This window comes from Colletotrichum godetiae (assembly GCF_030913485.1).
Source record: "Colletotrichum godetiae strain CBS 193.32 chromosome Unknown BDP55scaffold_71, whole genome shotgun sequence".
NCBI lineage: Eukaryota > Fungi > Ascomycota > Sordariomycetes > Glomerellales > Glomerellaceae > Colletotrichum > Colletotrichum godetiae.
The window spans coordinates 4,925-25,536 of NW_026851319.1; the positions used below are offsets into that span (position 1 = coordinate 4,925).

The 20,612-nt window shown below is 38.1% G+C and overlaps 5 protein-coding genes across 5 annotated transcripts; 2 read left to right on the forward strand and 3 right to left on the reverse strand.

Moving 5' to 3' along the window:
* Positions 1 to 9,329: 9,329 nt before the first annotated feature.
* BDP55DRAFT_681968 (prefoldin) lies at positions 9,330 to 10,597 on the reverse strand. Its single transcript, XM_060576243.1, has 5 exons — positions 10,186 to 10,597; positions 9,939 to 10,100; positions 9,755 to 9,864; positions 9,572 to 9,689; positions 9,330 to 9,487 (listed from the first exon to the last, which is right to left on the reverse strand). Exons 1-5 carry the CDS (start codon positions 10,208 to 10,210, stop codon positions 9,450 to 9,452), a joined length of 453 nt encoding a protein of 150 aa, XP_060423331.1. The 5' UTR covers positions 10,211 to 10,597; the 3' UTR covers positions 9,330 to 9,449.
* On the reverse strand, positions 10,598 to 13,463 carry BDP55DRAFT_681972 (uncharacterized protein). The gene is made up of 8 exons (XM_060576244.1): positions 13,268 to 13,463; positions 12,912 to 13,192; positions 12,757 to 12,850; positions 12,658 to 12,698; positions 12,507 to 12,597; positions 12,366 to 12,448; positions 12,178 to 12,307; positions 10,598 to 12,116 (listed from the first exon to the last, which is right to left on the reverse strand). Exons 2-8 carry the CDS (start codon positions 13,005 to 13,007, stop codon positions 10,768 to 10,770), a joined length of 1,884 nt encoding a protein of 627 aa, XP_060423332.1. The 5' UTR covers positions 13,008 to 13,192; positions 13,268 to 13,463; the 3' UTR covers positions 10,598 to 10,767.
* Positions 13,464 to 13,779: 316 nt separating this feature from the next.
* Positions 13,780 to 17,528, forward strand: BDP55DRAFT_758388 (CBF/Mak21 family-domain-containing protein; the record flags this gene model as incomplete). The annotated part of the gene is made up of 3 exons (XM_060580806.1): positions 13,780 to 15,581; positions 15,647 to 16,157; positions 16,211 to 17,528. The coding sequence occupies 3 exons, from the start codon at positions 13,780 to 13,782 to the stop codon at positions 17,033 to 17,035; spliced, it is 3,138 nt and encodes a 1,045-aa protein (XP_060423333.1). The 3' UTR covers positions 17,036 to 17,528.
* Positions 17,089 to 17,903, reverse strand: BDP55DRAFT_390241 (uncharacterized protein). The gene is made up of 4 exons (XM_060567214.1): positions 17,784 to 17,903; positions 17,569 to 17,692; positions 17,487 to 17,515; positions 17,089 to 17,423 (listed from the first exon to the last, which is right to left on the reverse strand). Exons 1-4 carry the CDS (start codon positions 17,784 to 17,786, stop codon positions 17,142 to 17,144), a joined length of 438 nt encoding a protein of 145 aa, XP_060423334.1. The 5' UTR covers positions 17,787 to 17,903; the 3' UTR covers positions 17,089 to 17,141.
* Positions 17,904 to 18,236: 333 nt separating this feature from the next.
* BDP55DRAFT_390413 (thioesterase superfamily protein) lies at positions 18,237 to 19,812 on the forward strand. The gene is made up of 3 exons (XM_060567216.1): positions 18,237 to 18,699; positions 18,768 to 19,483; positions 19,546 to 19,812. The coding sequence occupies exons 1-3, from the start codon at positions 18,558 to 18,560 to the stop codon at positions 19,570 to 19,572; spliced, it is 885 nt and encodes a 294-aa protein (XP_060423335.1). The 5' UTR covers positions 18,237 to 18,557; the 3' UTR covers positions 19,573 to 19,812.
* The last annotated feature ends 800 nt before the right edge of the window (positions 19,813 to 20,612 follow it).

A 20,612-nucleotide genomic window follows, 5' to 3' on the forward strand; every position in this document is an offset into this window, starting at 1 on the left:
CTAACTTTTAAAAAGGGAAATAATACCTATCTCCTTTAATAAAATATTAAAACAAAACAACTAAACGATAAATTAGACTATAAAAAATTTAGACCTTTTAAAATTATCTAGAAAGTCTTAAATATTAATTATAAACTAAGACTCCCTAATATTATAAAATATTACTTAGTATTTTATATTTTATTTTTAAAGCTAATACCCTAAAACTTATATATAAACGACCGTATTATTATAAAACTAAACTAACTAAAATATAAAATCGAATAGATTATCGATTATAAAATTAAAAATAAAATACGAAAATTCTTAATTAAATAGAAAAGCTACGGGTATAAAGAAAATATATAAGAACCTATTACGAACCTCTAAAATTCCTAATAACTTTTTAAGGAATACTAAAATTAAAATCGAACTTAGAACTCCCGATTATTATAATATCTTAATTAATAATTTTAAAAATACTGTTAATTTATACCTTTTATATTACCGAAAAAATATCTTTAATATCTTTAAAGAATTCCTTAAATATAATATAACTCTTTATAAATATTATCTACTTTTAAGAACGAAGGCGTTCTAGTTTAGATAAGGACTTATTTAATTTAATTTAAGCCTTTTAATAAACCTTAGCTTTTTTTTATAACTTTATAGCCTTTTCTTAAAAACGTAACTCCTTTATTTACTCTTTATAATTAAAATAATCGAATTTTATTATTAAGCGATTTATTATATTGTTAATTATAATTAACTAGAACTAAATATAAATATTTATAAGTATAAATAGTATTAGTAGAAGTATTATAAGAAATATTTAAACGATAGTATATTTTATAGGTTTTAAAATTAAAAAGGATTAAATATCGAATATTTTATAAACAATAATTTAAATAAGATATTATTTCTATACTTTTATTAAAAAAATAAATAATACGTAATAGTTTATAACGAGATACGGCTATTTAAGATTTTAGTTTTTTAATTTAACTTAATATTATATTAATATATTTTAATAAATATATTTAACGATTCCTTAATTTAAGAATAAACGATCTATTTATAGGCCTAAGGACTAGACTTTTAAAAAAAGGAGTTAATATTATAACCTAATATATATAGTAAAGTTAGGGTCCTATTTTATAGAACTAAGGTAGCTATTATACTATATATATATAAATACGAACTTAAAAGGACTCCCCTTAAAATAAAAGAATTATAAATAAATTATATAATTATAATTATATAATAAAATAAAGAACGAACGCTTATAAATAAATAGGACGGATATTTATAAATAAATAAAATAGACGTTTATAAATAAATAGGACGGATAACTATTTAGTAAATAATTAAATAATTATAAATAATATAGGATAAAGGATATATTTAAAATTAAGATTTATATATAAGATAGATTTAAACCGGGCTTAAGGATAGACTTTCTATAGCTTCTTTAACTATTAACTTTATATTAAACCTTATAATTATTTTTAGCTATCTTTATTAAAAACCCTTTAATAAGATTATTATTAATTATTAAAGCTTTATTTTATAGCTTATAAGATATAACCTCCCCTAAAGTTATTTAATAAACTTTATTTATTATTATTTAGTCCTTGCGGCCTGAACTTTTGCGAACTTACCTTATTATAACTAGCTAGCTATAATAACGACGTCCTTATTTTTTTCCTAGACTTGAAAATATATTAAGAATACGTTTATTAAAAGAATTTCAAAATTTTAAAATACTAAGCTTTATATTAAACCTAAGAAATATAAGTTTTATATTTAAAGAATTTAATTTTTTTTAAATATAATAAGATTTATTAACTTTTATTAATGATTTTTTAAAAATTATATTAATATAATTCAACCCCTTAATAACCCATTTAAAAATAATATACTATTTATTTAGGACTTAAATTATAAGGAAGTATTTATTAAAGTTGAAAATTTAGTTATTTCTAAATTGATAATTATAATTCCCGATTTAAAACGACCTTTTAAAATAAAACCAATACCTTAGACTTTATTATAAGAGTAGTTTCAAATTAATAAAATAAAATAAAAAAACTTTATTTTTATACATTTTATTTAAAAGTATTTTTGAATTAAAATTAAATTGCTAGATGTATAATAAATTTTTAATAGCTATAATCGAAGTATTTTAAAAATACAAATTATAGTTATTAAAAATTAAATATAAGGTTACGGTTTATATAGACTATAAAAATCTCATTAATTTTATAATAAATAGAAACTTGAATAAATAGTAAATTAAATAAATTAAATTCCTTTTAAAATTTAACTTCTAGATTATTTATTAAAAAGAATTAAAAAATAATAAAATAAATACTTTTAATTAAAAACTAGATTATAAGGTTACGGTCCTTAAAAAAATATTAATTATCCTTAAATTTGATAATACAGGCGACCTTATATTTATTATTAAACTCTTTATAATAATTAAGAAGGTTAATATTAATATGGTTAAAAAAATAACCTCTAAGCTTATTATAAAAACTTATAACATTAAAGTATAAAGCTATTAAAATATTATAAAAATATAAAAACGTATTAAATAATATTATAATGAATCTATAATATAAGTAGAAATTATTAATATAATTAAGGATTATAAAACCTATAATAAAATAAAAAATAGCCTTTATAAGCTCTATAAAAAGCTATAGCTATTATTAATATTAATAAAATCATAATAATTAATCTCTTAAGACTTAATTATTAAACTCCCTAAATCTAAAGAACTATTCATAAATATACATCATAATAATATTTTGATTATCGTTAATATACTTATTTTATACTTTATAAAAAAGTAAATAATACCGAGAAATTAAGCTATACGTTCTTTTAAATAATAATTATAAACTATAAACTACTAAATAAAATTGTTTTTAATAAAAAAGAATTATTTATTATTAAATTTTAAAAATCTTTAATCTTATAACTCAATATAAATTATAACTATCAACGTTATTTTATTTACAAATTAATAAATAGATAGAAAAAATTGATTAGATTCTTAAAATATACCTCTATTATTATATTGTAAGGGGGCAGGTGGTGTACTACGCTCCTGCTAATTGCCTCAAAAGATCAGTCACTTCTGGTACTACGTGCTAGACGTGCACTACATGTATACTTAAGTAAGCTCCTCGGCCAGGGGCTTTGTGCCTGCCTGCCGGCACCTTTATACATATAAATTATTAACAAAATAATTAAATAGAATTTTTATTAATAAACTGGTTTATATATAATATAATAATCCCTTCGACGGAGGTATCTGCCGGGTATATTATACTATATTCTTAACTACTAATAGCTTCCGCCCGACCTTCTACTGCCCCTACGCCTAGACGGCTAACTTTACCTACTTTAACGTATATAAAACCTCCTAATACTAGCCTATATAAATAGCTAGATTTAGTACGATAGCTTTTTTTTCTATTAGGGTATATAGACCTTTTAAATAGCCTCTTTTTTTTATAATATAAAATATCTTTATAAGGTTAGTTTTATAAAATATAATTTTAAAGTCGGTATTAAATTATTAAATTTTAATATTATACCCGGTAACGTATATGATAAGCGAGTGAAATAGATAAGCGAGTGAAATATAGAACCGCGACTATATTATATAAAGCAGCAAATCTCAATACCTACCTTATTAATTTAATAAAACTACTTAGGATCCTTATCTTTAGATATTTTTTCGTTAAATTAATACGTTTATATATTATATCTAATATTCCCGTAGACGCTATAATACCGTTAACCTATTTCGGTCTTTGGTTAGCGACTATTACTCTAGTACATTTCCTCCTTAACCTAGGCCGTAGCTTCTTTTTATATCTAAAGGTTTTTTCTTTTAACTATAATTAGGCTTTCTTTTTATTTAAGACGTATTTTTTTGGCTTTCTAGCGTTAATTAAGTAAGTTATTCTTTTTTTAAAAGATCTAGTTCTCGGATTTTAATAAGGCGATCTAATATATAAACCTACGAGCCCCTTTAAATAAATACTTTATAGCTTTAATAATTAAAGTTAGGGAGCTATTTTAATAATAAACGATTTTATTCTTAATAAATTATAATTATAAAGACGCCTCGGTTAGGTTATTTAATATTTAAGAAATCTATACCGGGGGTATTATTAAGAGGGATTTTAAAAGCATCGGAGTATATAATTTTATATTAAATTTTAAGAGTATATTCTCTATACTTAAAGATATAAACCTTGCCCTTCTAAATCCTCTTTAAATATTTTTTTCCATAATCGCTTGTATAAAAGCCTTATAAAATATTAAAAAAAAGTCCTTTTTAATAATATACGTATTACCCTAATATATCTTATCCTCGATTTCTCAATTATATACCATTTTAAAAGGCCTAAAATATCTAATATTTAAAGGCTAAAATAAATAAGACGAATAAGCCGGTATATATAGGATAATAATATTATTCTCTTTATAAAAAAGCTTAAAATCTATAAAATAATGATTTTTATATCTGTTAATAATAAGGAAGCGATATTAACCTTTTTTATACGGTCTTATATATTATTTAAAATACTAAGCTTAATCTAGGCCTTTTTTATTTATTATTTATTTATTTTTAAACATTATAATAACTTAATCGTATAGGAGACTAGATTCTATATATTAAGTAAAAAGGTAATACTAGTCCGTAACGATAATATACGGCAGGACATTATAATTTAACAAGCTAATAGCCTAAATAACTATAACTTATTCACGATTACTAAGCTATATTAATTTTATATTTAAACGCCTTTTAGTACTAGTTATAATTATATTAGTTGAGATCTAGCCTATTATAAAGCTAGTCTCGTTAAAGTTATAGATATTTAAATCTATAATACTATATTTTACGATTATATTTGCTATAAATAAGAATTATACATTTATTGCGACTGGATTTTTATATTAGGCCTTTTTATAGTTATATTTATAAAAACGATACGTTTATAATTATGGCTATTATTTAATAAAGTTCGAAGTTTATCGCTTTTTAATAAGGAGCGCGTTACGGTTAGTAAATAATCGATTTACTATTTTTTTAATATTATAAAGCTAGGGAGGAAATGATCGGGAATTTAGGTTAAGGATATATTTAAATAACTTCTTTTTTTTAAGTACTATTAAATTATGCAAGTTCGGTATAGTATTACGTTATAACGGTATTCCCTTTAGTTGCTAGGTTAACGTAACGTGGCTAACTAAATAGATCTTAGCTATAGCCCGAGCGTTTAATTTTAGGTAACTTTAAATAGCCTAGAGGGTAAGCTGAGTGTTAGATTCTTTATTTTAGTACGTTATAGTGAGTTATGGAAGAAAAGCGCCCGATTATATTAAAGTAATGTTGTTGCGGTTCTATATTTTACTCGCTTGTTTGTTTCACTCGCTTATTATATACGTTATAGCTATTTATGATATTTATAATTTTATTTAATTAAATGTTATATTTCCGGAAATTATTATATTATTTTATTAATATACCTTTATAAATTATAATAGCTAAGGCATTAAATAGACTAAAGATTCGATCGAGCCTAAGAGGAGTAAACATGCCTAAGGCGATAAATATTATTAAGTAAGCTAGCGGATATTATTATTTAGTAGGTTTATTTAATAGTTATATTTATAAATAATAGAGTAGTATTTATATTTATATATATAATATAAAATATAAGAAGAATAAAAAGAATCCTTATAAGCTCTAATATAAATAATAAAATATTAACTATATTAGCCCTTTTTTTAAAAGCCTCTATTTTAATATTAAAGTTTAAAATATTTCCGGCGGCCTTTAACCTTTAAAGCCGACCTTAATGGTCGACCTTTATTGTTAATTTTAATAGCCTATATTATTATATAACCTACTTATCTATATTATATTATATTTTTAAAATTAAAATTATTATATTAAGTTAGGTATATATATAGGGTATATTATATATATTATATAATTAAGTTACATATTATATTATATAATTTTCTCTAAAAGTTAATCTTATTAAGGTTAATTTTTTATACTTATAAAGCTGGAAAAAAACTACTACATATAATATAATAATAAATAAAAGTATAAAGGAATTTCTATTTTAATTTAATATTAATTATTAATTAACCGCTTACTAAGAACTATATAGTGGTTTTTTTCTAGCTTTATAAGCATAAAAGATTAACTTTAACGGGATTAGCTTTTAAGGGAATTTATATAATATAGTACGTAATTTAACTATATAATATATATAATATACCCTATATATATACTTAATTTAATATAGTGATTTTAATTTAAAAAATATAATATAATATAGGTAGTTAAGTTATTTATTATATAATAGTATAGGCCGTTAAAGTTAATAATAAAGGTCGATCGTTGAGGTTAGCTATAAAGGTTAAAGGCGGATAAAGATATTTTAAACTTTAATATTAATATAAAGGCTTCTAGAAAAAGGGCTAATATAGCTAATATTTTACTTTTTATATTAGAGCTTATAAGGATTTTTTCTATCTTTATTATATTCTATATTATATATAAATATAAATATTTTATTATTTATAAGTAAAACTATTAAGTAAATACTATTAAATAAACATTATAATATACCCTAGCTAAATATATTATTAAATAACTAGTTAAACGGCAGGCTAGTTAGATAACTACTTCGATGTATACCTACTCTAGTAATATTAATTAATAAGTCGGCCCGTCTCGGGCTAGGCGCCCTTAGCCAACTTAACGCCGAAGTAATTATAGCTAGCGAGGGTAAGCCTAAGGATTAGTATAGAGCCTTCCGGCGGTGCGGAATCTGCCTAGGCGAGATTATTAATACTGTAGATAGCCAGGCCGGTATAGACTAAAAGATCTGGCAGATCGACGCCGGGCTTAAAATCATACTTAGAGGAGCTTCTAATGCGTTATAAAGAACTATATAAAAGACTATTTATTATAAATATAATAATAAATATAAAAAAAACCTAAGGAGATTTAGGCTAAGGCTATAAAGGACCTGAAATTTATATAAAAATATATAAAGAAATATGTTAATAAATTATAGATTAAAGAATTAATTTTTAAAGAAAAAATAATGTAGTGGTTTTTTTCTAGCTTTATAGGCGCAAAAGATTAATCTTAACGGGACTAGCTTTTAAGGGAAATTATATAATACGGTATATAATATAACTATATAATACGCGTAGTATGCCCTATATACGCGCTCAACTTAATATAATGATTTTAATCTGAAAGACACGATGTAATATATTAAATAATAATATATTTTATAGGTTTTAAAATTAAAAATGATTAAGTATGAAATACTTTAAAAATAATTATTTAAATAAAGTATTATTTTTATATTTTTACTAAAAAAACGAATAATATATAATAATTTATAACAAAATATAGCTATTTAAGATTTTAGTTTTTCAATTTAATTTAATATTATATTAATATATTTTAATAAATATATTTAATAATTCCCTAATTTAAAATTAAACGACCTATTTATAGGCTTAAGGACTAGACCTTTAAAAGGAAGAGCTAATATTATAACCTAATATATATAATAAAGTTAGGGTTCTATTTTATAAAACTACAGCGGCTATTATATTATATATATTTAACTATAAACTTAAAATAACTCCCCTTAAAATAATAGAACTATACATAAATTATATAACTCTAATTATATAATAAAATATAAAATAAATACTTACAAATAAATAGGACGGACGTTTATAAATAGATAGGACAGACGATTATTTAATAAATAATTAAATAATTATAAATAATATAAAATAAAGGGTATATTCAAAATTAAAACTTATATATAACATAAACTTAAACTAGGCTTAAAAATAGACTTTTTATAATTTCTTTAACTATTAACTTTATATTAAATCTTACGATTACTTCTAACTATTTTTATCAAAAATCTTTTTATAAAATTATTATTAATTATTAAAGTTTTACTTTATAACTTATAAATATAACTTCGGCGACGTAGCTTAATAATATAAGCCTAGAAATGCCCGAGCGTCTTGGCTAATCTTTAATATAATTTTAAAGGAGGCGGTTCGAATCTACTTATAGTTAATGTTTTTTTATATTTATATAATAAATAATTATATAAATATAGAGATATTTACGGTGGTTGTGTTTGTAAGTGATGGAGTATCTATACTTATGTATATAATGTGGAATATAATAAGAATGAAAAGAATCCTTGCGAGCTCTAGTACGAGCAGCAAGATATTGGCCATATTGGCCCTTTCTCCAGAAGCCTCTACTTTAACGTTAGAATTTAGAACATCTCCAGTAAGTACGGCCTTCGACCTTTAAAGCCGACCTTAGCGGTCGACCTCTACGGTCGACCTTAACAGCCCGCACTATTATATAAACGATAGGTAACCTACTTACCTATATTATATTATATCTTTTAAATTAAAATTACTATATTAAGTTAGGTATATATATAGGGTATATTATATATATTATATAGTTAAATTACGTACTATATTATATAAATTCCCTTAAAAGCTAATCCCGTTAAAGTTAATCTTTTATGCTTATAAAGCTAGAAAAAAACCACTATATAGAGATATTTACCTTATAACCCTTTAATAAAAGGCGGCTATATATAGCTAATTAAATAATATTAATTTATTATTATATATATATATATATATTATAAATTCTATATTATATATCGCCCTTATAAATATGTTATATAATTTATTATTAAGCTATATAATATATATATAACTAGATTAATAATATAATTAATCATTATAATCAAATAAATAAATAAACTAAACCGGTTATTTCAAATAATATTACCTAAATATAAATATAAAACAATTATATAATAAAAAAAAATTATATATTAGGTTAATAAGAACCTATAATTCTAAAACTTTATTAGTATTATATAAGCGTATATATATTTAAGCAAATAAAAGAGATAGTACGTAAAAATAATGTAAAAACCTATAACATATAATATATAAATATAACTTCTTAAAAGTTATTTAATATCCTTTATTATTATTATCTAGTCCTCGGGGCCTGAACTTCTACGAACTTACCTTATTGCGACTAGCTAGCCGTAATAAGTTTATAATATAATATACCTAGTTTTCCCGTTATATAATATATTATATATATTAGTGCCCCGGCGGATGCCTTTACCGAGGGGCTGGCTTAAGTTATATCTTCCTATTAATATGACTTTATTAACTTATAAATATTAAAGTAGTTAGTAACTTAGGCCTACTAGTTAAAAAAGTAAGACCCATTTATTACTCAAATATAGTTAATTTGGTGGAGTGCATAGTTAAATTAATCCTACTCTTAAATGAATAGGTTTTATGTTTAATTTTGTGCTATTCGTTGCTACTTATGCTGCTTGGCTTTGTAAAACCTTCTGCCTTAGTACTATCAATTGCGCGCGAGTTGTTAGTATAATCCGGAACCTTGCCTATTGCTTAGCTTCTATCCCTGGGAACGCGTGGAACTTACCATCCTCTACACTCCGCACATTCATTGTCTTCCGCTGCACGATGACCTCTAGGTCTTGAATATTATTCATCAGATTCTGAACCTTGGCTTCGTAGAAACGTTCGGCAGACTCAGTGTCCTGCGCAATCATTAGCACACACAGTGACAAGAGGGCAAACAGACCCTTGGACGCGATGAACATACCTTTTCGACGTAGAAACCTGTGCCCACGTCGACAATGACGTGCTTTGGATCCGAAAGCTCTCCGCGTACGTAAAGTGAGTTGGTCAACGGTACTAGGACAGACTTGTTCCCTGGAGAAATGTCAATTTAGCCGGCCAATGCGATACAGTTACGGATGAGACGGGGAAGTAGGGGGCATGCGTACCATCTCTAGCACCAGGTCGGGCTTTGACACACCGGAGGCACTCCCTGAACCTGGACTGCGCGCTGTGTAGCTGGTTGAACGAGTTTGTCAAGTGCTCGAGTTCTTCTTCCAACTGCTTCTTGACCTGACTGAGTTGCTGGGTATCCAGCGTCTCCAGGTTGACTATGGAGTTGAGTCAGCGCAGAAATCGAAAACGCACCTCCGATCTCAATGACGAGATAAGAGACTCTCAAGCGGAAGTACTCACTGCTCTCAGCACCCTGCGCGGCCATGATTGAATGAACCGGCTTGCGAGCGAACGAAATCCGGATAGATGACCGAAGTGAGTCTGAAACCTTGCTCAGTACTAACCCCTAAGCGACGATGAATGCCCACGCCGAACAAAACGCGACTAGGGAAATTGCGGGTTGCAGATTCGTTTAGGATTGGGTGCTGCACCAAGTATTTGGAAGCTGAGTGAGGTTTGAAGCAAAGTCTATCTAGTTGTCGTCCATTGACACCACTCCTTCTCATACTGTTGACAGCCGTTGTCGCACTCCGGAGGCGGTGGCTATGCACGTGACCGCCCCACACTTGCAAACACGCCTGGGCAGGTCGTCGTCGTATGAGATCCACAGAACTCTGAGTGGGGTGAGATGGATGTGAGATACTCGGATTTCTGATCGACAGTAATGGACACGCCTCCTCGACTTGACATTGATTTGAGCCACTACAGGCTCTTTTTATCTTTACAGTTTCACAATAATAATGCACTTGATTTGGAGATACCTGATTGTCTTGTACACACCGCGTCGCGGGCGTCTCAATGCCTTAGCAGTCTTCATTCTGCTCACAGCTGTTCGAGCAACTCTGCCACACGCTGACGCAGCTCTCTGAGCGGGACCATCTCTTTAATCCCTAGCCTGCGACACTGAACCTCACAGTCGCCTGTTTCCTTCCATACTTTGCCCAGTATAACTAGAACCGGGTACCCTACCAAGTCTGCATCATTTAGCTTCCAACCGAAAGACGCCGACCTGTCATCCAGTACCGTGTCAATGCCCCCTGCGGCGATCTCATCATAAACTTGACTAGCATCTTCAGCTAGACGAGGAGTACAAATGACCACGGCTTCGTAGGGAGCAATCACGCGCGGCCATTGTAGGCCCTTGGCGTCTGTCAGATGCTCAGCTACAGCCCCGATGAGTCGGGACACGCCAATTCCGTGGCAACCCATCTGCATAGGCCTCTTGTGTTCGGTCAAAGCTGGCTGGTCCTCGTGCTGACTTGATTTTGCACGAGTAGGCATGGAAACCGTTGCATCAAGTGGCTCCGAGTATCGCGTTCCTAGGTAGAACGTGTGCCCAAGCTCCAGCGCCTTTTGCAGCTGGAGAGAGCCATTCTCACAATTAGGACATCTGTCGCCAGCGCGAGCGGCGAGCAGGTTGATCGATTGTCCATCGTGGGTTTTGGTAATGATGGTAGAGTCTACTCCATCCTTGGGAAAATCCAAAACTGCCAAAGGAGATGATTTGCTTTCATCCTGTAGAACCTCGTCTAGATTGCTGGTTAATGTGGAGTCTATGATGTTGATGATCTGAGGCCGAGTGGCTGCACCGTTCGTGTTAGGGTCCGTCGATGTAATAGCTGTCCGCCACAGCGACACGGCGTTCTCGGTGCTTGCGTCCAAATCAGCGACAATCGACTTAATGGTCGAGATTCTGATGTCGTTCTCACGGTCGGATCCGTCCTGAGCTCGACCTGGATACCAGGCATTCACCAAGGTCTTGCGGTCTTTACTGATACCTCGCCATACCTTTAATGAAGCAGATGGTGAGCTTGAGGCTTCAGTCAGACCGCATGATCCTATGCTGTCGGCGGCAGCTGCCCTTGCCTCAGCGACCTCGTCGTTGGCAGCGTAACTACAGGCGTTACAAGTGACCAGAGTGTCCTCCCCAATTGGGGTAGGTAAGTGATATTCATGGCTGAGGTCGCCTCCCATATCGCCAGAGCTGGCTTTGGCCACCGTCACCGGTAACTTCAAGGCTTTGAAAACGCCAGCGTATGCTACCTGGACCTTCTGGTAGGTCTCCAAGGCCGACTCTGTGGAGACATCGAAAGTATAGAGGTCCTTCATGGTGAACTCGCGGGTTCTGAGCAGCCCGTGCCGCGGGCGCAGTTCGTCGCGGAATTTGCGTGCTAATGATCTCAGTATGGATTATTGGACTGCCGACAAGGCTTGCGACGTTGCTGGGCTCACTGATTTGGTAGAGGCGAAGGGGCAATTCTTTGTAGGACTTGACGGTCTTGGCCACCAGAGTAGTGATCTCCTCCTCGTGGGTGGGTGACAACATATACTTGGACCCTTTGCGGTCCTCGAATCCGAAGAGCTTTGGAGTATGAGTAAGTCAGACGTAGTGTTAAGTTTATGAGAAGGCATGAACGGACCTCAGCCTCTAGTTGTGTGAGGCGGCCACTCCTCTGCCAGAGGTCCTTCGATGTAATGGTCGATAAAGCTACTCTCGAGGCTCCTAAAGCAAACGTCAGAAAACGACAACGAGCTACACTCGATGTATATGAAAAACTGACCAAGTTCTTGCATGTAATAGTCGATGACGCCCTCGAGCTTACGTTGCACACGCTGGCCAAGAGGAAGTAGATGGAAGATGCCAGAGTGTGACTGAAATATGAGGAATGAGCAAAATTTCTTATCTCGATACCCCTTTCCCGAACAACCTACCTGTCGCAAGAATCCGGCGCGAACGAGCTTTTCATACGCGCCTGAGTTTTTAAAGTAAGTACACTGGCATTTAAGATGGGTAGCATGAGATAGACCTACCCTCGCCTCGTTCAGGTGTCATTCCTCCGGTAGGGACCCAAAGAGCCGAAAGCTGATTCCTGGCGCTACCAGCACGGTAGCTGCGGCTGAATGACTGGCGACAAGTAAGCACATGTCATATGAGTATATCAGGCAGAAGGTATCTGTGTACCTACCTGGCTACTGCCTTTGAATGGTGACCTGCCATAGCATGCCTTCGTGCTATGAGACGACGGCAAAGTAGGGAGTCTCCTTGCGCGACTGAAGGACATATTGACGTGGAGGGTGAGTATATCAGCGAATGAGGTTACTCTGCAACGCGTAACTCGCCGACCAGGACTCGTAAGTGAGGTGCTGGCTCAGAAGCGATGACCGGTATGTTCACCTTGAAATCATCCACCAAGATGGGATGACAGTGGTGATTGGTCAATTGTTCGATGAGCCGGCCACCTGGAGACTGGTCAATCGGAAATCAGCGAATGGCATAGACCGACCACAAGCATATGATGAAATTGGGGCGAAGGCAATATACAATCTCTTTAGGGCCACAAGGATTTGTGAAGCCAGGTGAGGCTATATCAAGTTTTGTTTGACTACAACCATGGACTTTTTGGACTGGGCAGGATTTCCAGTGATAACTTGGCTTACCAAGGTACTAAGACAGGGTCAGATGGACGAGATGCGCGACCCGATTTTACAGTGTTAGTACTCCGAGTAAAGTACCTTGCTCTAAGCTGGAGATGCGGATTCAGATAGGTGCCTTATTCAATTGGGTTTAGGGGCTCGAACGAACCTCCACCACGCCGCCATCCTGGCTTATCGATAAGAGAAACGACCCCACTCCCGGCGCTCTCTTGACTTTTTTTTTTTTGCGACTACCTACTTCTTACCTTTCCTTGTTGCGGTGCAGGTTCTGCTTCGTGTACATTTTGGCGCAATATAGAGAGTTTCTCTCGCCTTCACTCGGTTCATTATCGCCTTTTGCTTTCGATTGTTCCGAATCCTCTCTTCTCATCTGGCCACGGTCATAATTCGAAATTCAAGATGGGCAAGCCAAAGAGGCAATCTGCCGACAAGGCTCGACAGCCAGAATCACTGAATCCGCAGTCGTTTTCGAATCTCACAGCCAAGATCGAAGGAAAACTAGGCAAAGCTGCCAAAGACAACTTATCCGACAGCAAGAAGCGTAAACACACTTCCGAGGAACCATTGGCCAGCCCGCACCAACGGAAAAAGCAAGCCCATCGTCGCGATAAGTCCACGAGCGGGCGCGACGGTAATGCCACTGAGGTGAAGGGCAAGAAAGGCGCGCCCCTCAACCGCGAGGATCTTCTGGAGGAGATCAGGGCCCTGGGAGGAGACGAAGAGGACCTGAAGCTCATTGGAGATATCGATTCGGACGACGAGGACACCACCGGGGAGGCCAACTCCGTCGCTGCTGTTGATGGAAAGCTTCAGAACGAGCTTGCTGCTTTCGCAGCCCAGCTCGGTCTCCAACAACATTATGAAGCAGCAACAGCCCAGGAGACGGAAGAATCCCCGGAGGACGAGGAGATAGAGGAGGACGAGGAGAGTGAGGCAGACGGAGTTATTGAGGGCGATGACCAGTCCATCCAGGAAGACACAGCTCCCGAGGCCCATGCACCCCAAGAACCTCCCCGCAAGGATGTCAAAGATACGTTCAAGAAGCAGTTCGTGAGCAGCCACCTGAACCAAGTTATTTTCAAAGTTATGCATGTACTGATCTATGCCCGACAGAAATTCGAACCTCGTGCTGACTGGCACGGAGCGGAACTGAGCAAGCTCCCAGATCCTACGTCTCCTGAAGTGAATGGTTTCCTTGGCGCTATCAATGCTATCAAAGTTCATGCAGTCACTCTTCTGGAGGCGGACGCGGCAGCATACAACAAGAGCGTTTTGGCATCATCTTCTCGAAAGTTCCTCTCCACCATCATGTCTTCCGGAACGCTCTCCGACAAAGTCTCTGCCCTCACCTTGGCAATTCAAGAGTCACCGCTGCACAATGTGAAGGCTTTTGAAACACTCTTGGGCCTTGCGTCTAAAAGGAGTCGTGCTCAGGCCATTGGCGCTCTTGGTGCCCTGGTCGATCTCCTCGGTCCAGGTCTACTCCTACCTCCTAATAGGAGACTGCGCGCCTTTCAGACTCAACCTGGTCTCATTGGAGTTCTGCAACGATCCTCTGTCAAGATTTGGAACCCAAGCCTAGCCTTACCGGGCCGCTTAACAGATGCACACCTCATTCAGTGGGCTTACGAGGACTGGCTCAAGACATCATACTTCAAGATCATCCAGCTCCTTGAGGTCTGGTGCAATGATGAGATTGAATACTCTCGCACCCGTTCCATCGACTTTGTCTACGGCCTGCTCAAGGACAAGCCCGAGCAAGAGACCAATTTGCTCAGGCTATTGGTTAACAAGATGGGCGATAAGGACCGCAAGATTGCCTCGAGGGTTTCCTACCTTCTTCTCCAGCTCCAGAATACCCACCCCGGAATGAAGCAGGTTGTTATCAGGGGCATAGAGCAGGAAGTTCTACTTCGTCCAGGCCAAACTTTCAGGGCTAAGTACCATGCCACGAATACTCTGAACCAGACAATTTTGAGCAACCGTGAATGTGGCACGGCCGAAGCACTACTCCGCATTTATTTCGAAATCTTCGTTACTCTTCTCAACAGTTCCGCACTTGGCAAAGCACCCGCCGAAAGCCAACATGATCACTCTTCCAAGGACACTGGCGTTACGACGGAGACGGCCGACAAGTTGGTCACTGCAGTATTGACGGGTATCAACCGCGCCGTGCCGTTTGTAGCCGAGCAAGATCCCATGTAAGCATCTGGTGTTCACTGGCTTCTGTCTTGCGAAGATGCAAACAACTGACTTTCGTATGCAGCCTCGAATCCCAGATGGACACTCTTTTCCGAATTGCGCACTCGACGAACTTCAACACGAGCATTCAGGCGCTGATTCTCATCCAGCAAATATCCGTGTCAAGGCACCTGGCTTCCGACAGGTTCTACAGAACTCTGTACGAATCCTTGTTGGACCCGCGACTCGCCAACTCCTCTAAACAGGCCCTTTACCTAAACCTTGTACTGAAGTCTCTCAAGGCCGATGTCGACACGAGGCGTATCAAGGCCTTTGCGAAGAGGATGTTGCAGATTCTCAACTTGCACCAACCTGCCTTCGTCTGTGGCTTGATATATGTGGTGTTTCAACTGCGGACTCAGTTCCCCGACCTTAGAGCACTTCTTGAGGAACCAGAGGATAACGATGCAGAAGAGGTCACTGGCCAGCCCGTGGCAGACGGGCAGAAGACCTCTATTTCCAGGGGAACGGTGTACGATGGCCGCAAGAGAAATCCAGAGCATAGCAACGCTCAGAATAGCTGTCTCTGGGAAATTGTAAGCTTGTTACCCTGTTTGGTTTCATGAGAGTCCGGTCGCTAACAATGTAGATACCTCCCCTCACTCACTTCCACCCGTCCGTGTCTCTACTGGCCGCAAGTCTGTTCTCAAATGAGAAGCAGATGGCCAAACCGGACTTGGAAAGCCACAGCTTGATCAGATTCCTCGACAAATTCGTGTACCGCAGCCCCAAGTCGTCAGAGACTGCTAGGGGAGCATCAATCATGCAGCCGGTTCGCAATCCTGATTCTGGCAGCATCTGGCTCGCGAAAAGAACTGGCTCAGGCGCAGCTGCGCCAATCAATACACCTAAGTTCTGGAACAAGAAGGCAGACCAGGTCGCAGCGGAGGACATCTTCTTCCACGAATACTTCAAACAAGCGGGCAAGAAGGTTGAGGGTGGCAAGAAGATCACTGAAACATCGTCATCTGGACCAAACGAGGTCAGTGCCGAGGAAGACGCCGAACAAGAGGATGAGATCTGGAAGGCCCTGACTGCCTCGCATCCCGACGGCCCAATCGAGAGTGACGATGACGACCTTGACATGGATGGATTCGACGACAGCGATGAAGAGTCCGATGGCGGCGTAATATTTTCTGACGGTTCCGATGCCGAACTCTCGGATGGTGACGAAGATGACGATGACGACGAGGACACTGGCGAGCTTGACGATGAGGAAGGAGACGACGATGAGGCGCTGGAGGATGAGGAGGAGAGCCCTGAGCTATCTGGAGTACCAGGAGCGGCCGAGGAGACCAGCGAGAAGAGCAAGAGCACCGCTCGATCTTCCAGGAGGAAACTCAAAGACTTGCCTATGTTTGCGTCGGCAGATGATTATGCCGAGCTTTTGGCGGTAGAGGAGGAGGACATGTAATCGGAGCGAGGAATTCGCAATGGAAATCATATTGTACGTCTGGGCCAAGCAAGCCCATGAGACGAGGACATATGGCCAACTTTATCTTGGCCAGTCCCATATCTACCTAGGTGTCAAACCACTCGAGATCGTCATCTTTAGTGAATATGGCCCTGTACGTCTTATCCCCATCCGAATGCTCGGTCTCTTCTGTGTGAATGCTGTGAAGCTTTGGCGGCTCAGCTCCAGGCACAAAGGCACGGAAGTGAATATAGGCAGGCCCAGACTCAGGTAGTGCTGGGATTCGGACCTTGCCAAATAGGTGGATTCCGTAAGCCGAACTGGCAACTCTTACGGCAACGAAGTTGTCTGGGCCGAAAGCGGCCAGTTGGTGGTCGTCGAGATGTTCCTGCGACTTGTCTGAGCGGGGATGATGGCAAGCAAAGGTGGGACGAAATGACTAGTGACTTACAACGGCCTGAAAATACTCGGGCTCATGCTCTGGTGATGGAGAATTAGCCTAAGGCTTGTTTTGAGCAAAAAGTGCGACTTACTTTGGTGTTCACGTCGGATGTGGAGAAGTTCCTTTTTGAGATCAGGTGCGATCTCTTGAAATACCTTGATGGACTCTTCCTTAGGCGCGTGCACAGCGCCCAGATCTACAGTTTCTGCTGTGGCCTAGAATGAAAGGAGCACGGCAATTGGTCAGCTGGTATCAACAAGATAGCACTTGCACATCCGGCATATGAAGATATATAAAAAGCCTTACCATTGTGTATGTTGCTGCTGTGATTATCTTTCTGCTGAAATACCAGCAGCCTTTGCGTGATGAGAGTTATGAGATGGGATGCGTTTGAGATGAAGTTGATTGACGGTGGATGCCAAAACCAAATGAGGTCTGCCCAGGACCCCTGGAGCCACACGGACCGATGCCGCACGAGGGCCAACCACTGGGTGAACACCCCGTCCTGCTCATCCGGAGTCTGATAGTTTTACGGAGGGAGATATGATGTCATGTTGCCGGGATCTTGTCTTGATCAAGTTCAAGGACCCCTATTGCGTAGAGTGTACAGGGGACCGCGTAAAGCTACGACACCAAAAGTTCCATATACGTTATATCTACAGCAATACCATGGCTCCAGGAGTCCAGAATGGAGGCGAGTGCCGTTGAAATAAGGCATCAGGCAAGTGCGGGAAGTGGAAACTGTCTATCCGCATTCAGATCCAGGCGGAAACCCCATTGATGCATACTTTTTGGCTAGGTGTTTTTTTCGCAGCGCTCGCTTAATGAAATGTCGTTTAGTGAGATGATACGAAATCTAGGTGCTGGGACGGATTCCTATGCCGCATTATACTGCGCTTTCCCACCTACGCTAGGTACTTACCTCAAGGTACCTCACCTTAACGGTTAAGCTACCCTGCACGTAGCCTCGGCATACGATTGAAGTGACAATCCGCGCCAAAGGTCAGTCTTGACTTTTTCTCATGCCTCATACATCAATTGTAAGCTACAGTCTAGTTGCTCCACGGATCGGCTGTATCCATGGCAGCATCACCCTCTCTTCCGCTTCGGCGACTTCTTAAGCAGCCTGAAACATGGGCAGCTCCCAATGTGACAGGCTTGCGAACCTCGGCCCGTCGCCAGCAGGTTTGGCTCCGATGCTATCACCAAGGCGTTAATGCAGGTACGTTGCTTTGTTCTTGATAGTCTCCCCAGGCTATAGCCCATTGAGCTGACAGTATGTCTTTGTAGGCGCGGCGTCGCAACCGACAAGCCCTTCCCGGTTCCGCAAAGCTATCAGCTTTGGCGCGTTTGGACTGCTGTTTGCAAGCCTGGGATTCGTTGCAGCGGCGAGTCCCCTAGTTCCTGGTCTACTTGACGCAGCAAAACCGCGTTCCGATGAAGATACCTTGCGTGCCTACGTGCCCGAGAACGACGAGGCCGAAAAAGTGAATGATTTTATCAACAGGCACCCAATTGCGGTAGAGATGCGCCAGAACCCCGATATGACCGAATCTCGCCCCCACATGAAACTCCCCGATGCGCTGCGGCGGCATAATCTCACTGGCGGTACGCTTCTTGGACCTGGCCGGATTACAGTGGCCCCTGTTTGCTGGACCGAAGAGGGAGGCAAGTCTCTCGTGTCAATCACCCATCTTGGCACAGATATTTGCGGTCACCCCGGCATTGTGCACGGTGGATTGCTTGCTACAATGCTTGACGAGGGACTGGCGCGATGCTGCTTCGGTGCTCTTCCACACAAGGTGGGCGTTACCGCTAAGCTTGAGATCAACTATAGAAAGCCAGTGCATGCAGGCACGTATGTCGTTTTACGGGCGCGCACGACGAGGGTAGAGGGGCGAAAGGCATGGGTAGAGGGCCAGCTGGAAACGCTACCAGTGGACGGAGAAGAGCCTCTTGTCCTGGCGCAAGCCTCTGCACTTTTTGTCTCTCCCAGATTTGCATCGGTGAGTGACCCTTTTTCTTACTGTTTGGATCATTGAGCCATAACACTAATATCTTCGAAAAGGTTATGGCGAAGCTGAATGCGACTTAAGATCTCCGTAAACTGGAGCGCGACCTTTCGATTCTGAAGGTACTCACACCGTATTTCCAATAGCCTGAGGGAATGCGCTGGGGAGATTGGAGAGAAGAGACGATGCCAAATCCATAAGGGGGTTTGCGAGAGGTCTACTGACTGAGCTGGAAGCGCATGTTCAACCCAATCCGATATATGTATAGACCATCTAAGCCACTAGACCGCCAATCCTCTTGTAAGGTAGATGGATTGGTAGATGGCTTTCAAGGGTGCGCATAGAATAGCCCTTTCTCAGACTAGCAGCATGTGGTGGCCCCACGACCCAGCTTGAGCTGATAGACAGCTTGCAACTGAGAAAGTGTGGCCGGTGAAGAGAGATGGATGCTAATCAGCATAACGTTCCACTGGTTTTTCTCTTTTGGTGGAATTCACGACTCTGATTGAGGACAGCTGTGATGTTTAAACTAAACATGCCTTCCGCAAGGTAGTCACGAGAGGTCACTGGGTGAGTCGGAGGAGGCTTCGGCACCGACGTGAAGCGCGGCGCGGCATCCGGGAACAGGGCGGGAGTCGGCACTCGGCCAGTCGGAGGCAGTACTTCAAAATGGGCCAGGAACCAGCTAGATTACAGGCCTCTGACGTGTAAGGTCCCGCCAAGCGATGATCCACCTCTAGCCGATCTGACGCCATCGCTCGGCGCAGACTCGCAGTGCTCCGGTACGGAGTACATGCATGATGCTGCGGATTCCATTCATTTTTTCTTACTGCGTTATGGGTCATTGGATGCTTACCTACGAGTATCCGTAAGGTACTGAGCCTTATGTGGAATGGGCCAAAGCCGGGCAAAGTACCTCTCTTGTGATGCTACTCTTTACTCTGTAGTATTTGGGCGTTTTGGGTACATCGTCCGGCCCTGACTTCTCCGTGATCTTAGCTTGTGAAGTGAAAAACAAGAGGGAAAAATGGAGGGGGAGGAGGTGGGGTGAATAGCAACTACCCTACTCGGTCCGTTGTCGTGAGAGTCGTGTGTGCGCGCGCGCATCTGTGTATATGTATGA

Bases quoted from the DNA above. Each gene is read 5' to 3' on its own strand.
- BDP55DRAFT_681968 (XM_060576243.1), bottom strand. From the start codon at position 10,210: ATGGCCGCGCAGGGTGCTGAGAGCA. The intron at 9,865-9,938 runs GTACGCATGCCC...ACATTTCTCCAG, and splicing joins CCGACCTGGTGCTAGAGATG to GGAACAAGTCTGTCCTAGTA. The intron at 9,690-9,754 runs GTATGTTCATCG...ATGATTGCGCAG, and splicing joins CAGGTTTCTACGTCGAAAAG to GACACTGAGTCTGCCGAACG.
- BDP55DRAFT_681972 (XM_060576244.1), bottom strand. From the start codon at position 13,007: ATGTCCTTCAGTCGCGCAAGGAGACTCCCTACTTTGCCGTCGTCTCAT. The intron at 12,851-12,911 runs GTAGGTACACAG...ACTTGTCGCCAG, and splicing joins CATTCAAAGGCAGTAGCCAG to TCATTCAGCCGCAGCTACCG. The intron at 12,699-12,756 runs GTAGGTCTATCT...TTAAAAACTCAG, and splicing joins GACACCTGAACGAGGCGAGG to GCGCGTATGAAAAGCTCGTT.
- BDP55DRAFT_390241 (XM_060567214.1), bottom strand. The intron at 17,516-17,568 runs GTAAGTCGCACT...CTCCATCACCAG, and splicing joins CATCCGACGTGAACACCAAA to AGCATGAGCCCGAGTATTTT. The intron at 17,424-17,486 runs GTAAGTCACTAG...GACAAGTCGCAG, and splicing joins CCGAGTATTTTCAGGCCGTT to GAACATCTCGACGACCACCA.
- BDP55DRAFT_390413 (XM_060567216.1), top strand. From the start codon at position 18,558: ATGGCAGCATCACCCTCTCTTCCGCTTCGGCGACTTCTTAAGCAGCCT. The intron at 18,700-18,767 runs GTACGTTGCTTT...ATGTCTTTGTAG, and splicing joins TCACCAAGGCGTTAATGCAG to GCGCGGCGTCGCAACCGACA. The intron at 19,484-19,545 runs GTGAGTGACCCT...ATCTTCGAAAAG, and splicing joins TCTCTCCCAGATTTGCATCG to GTTATGGCGAAGCTGAATGC.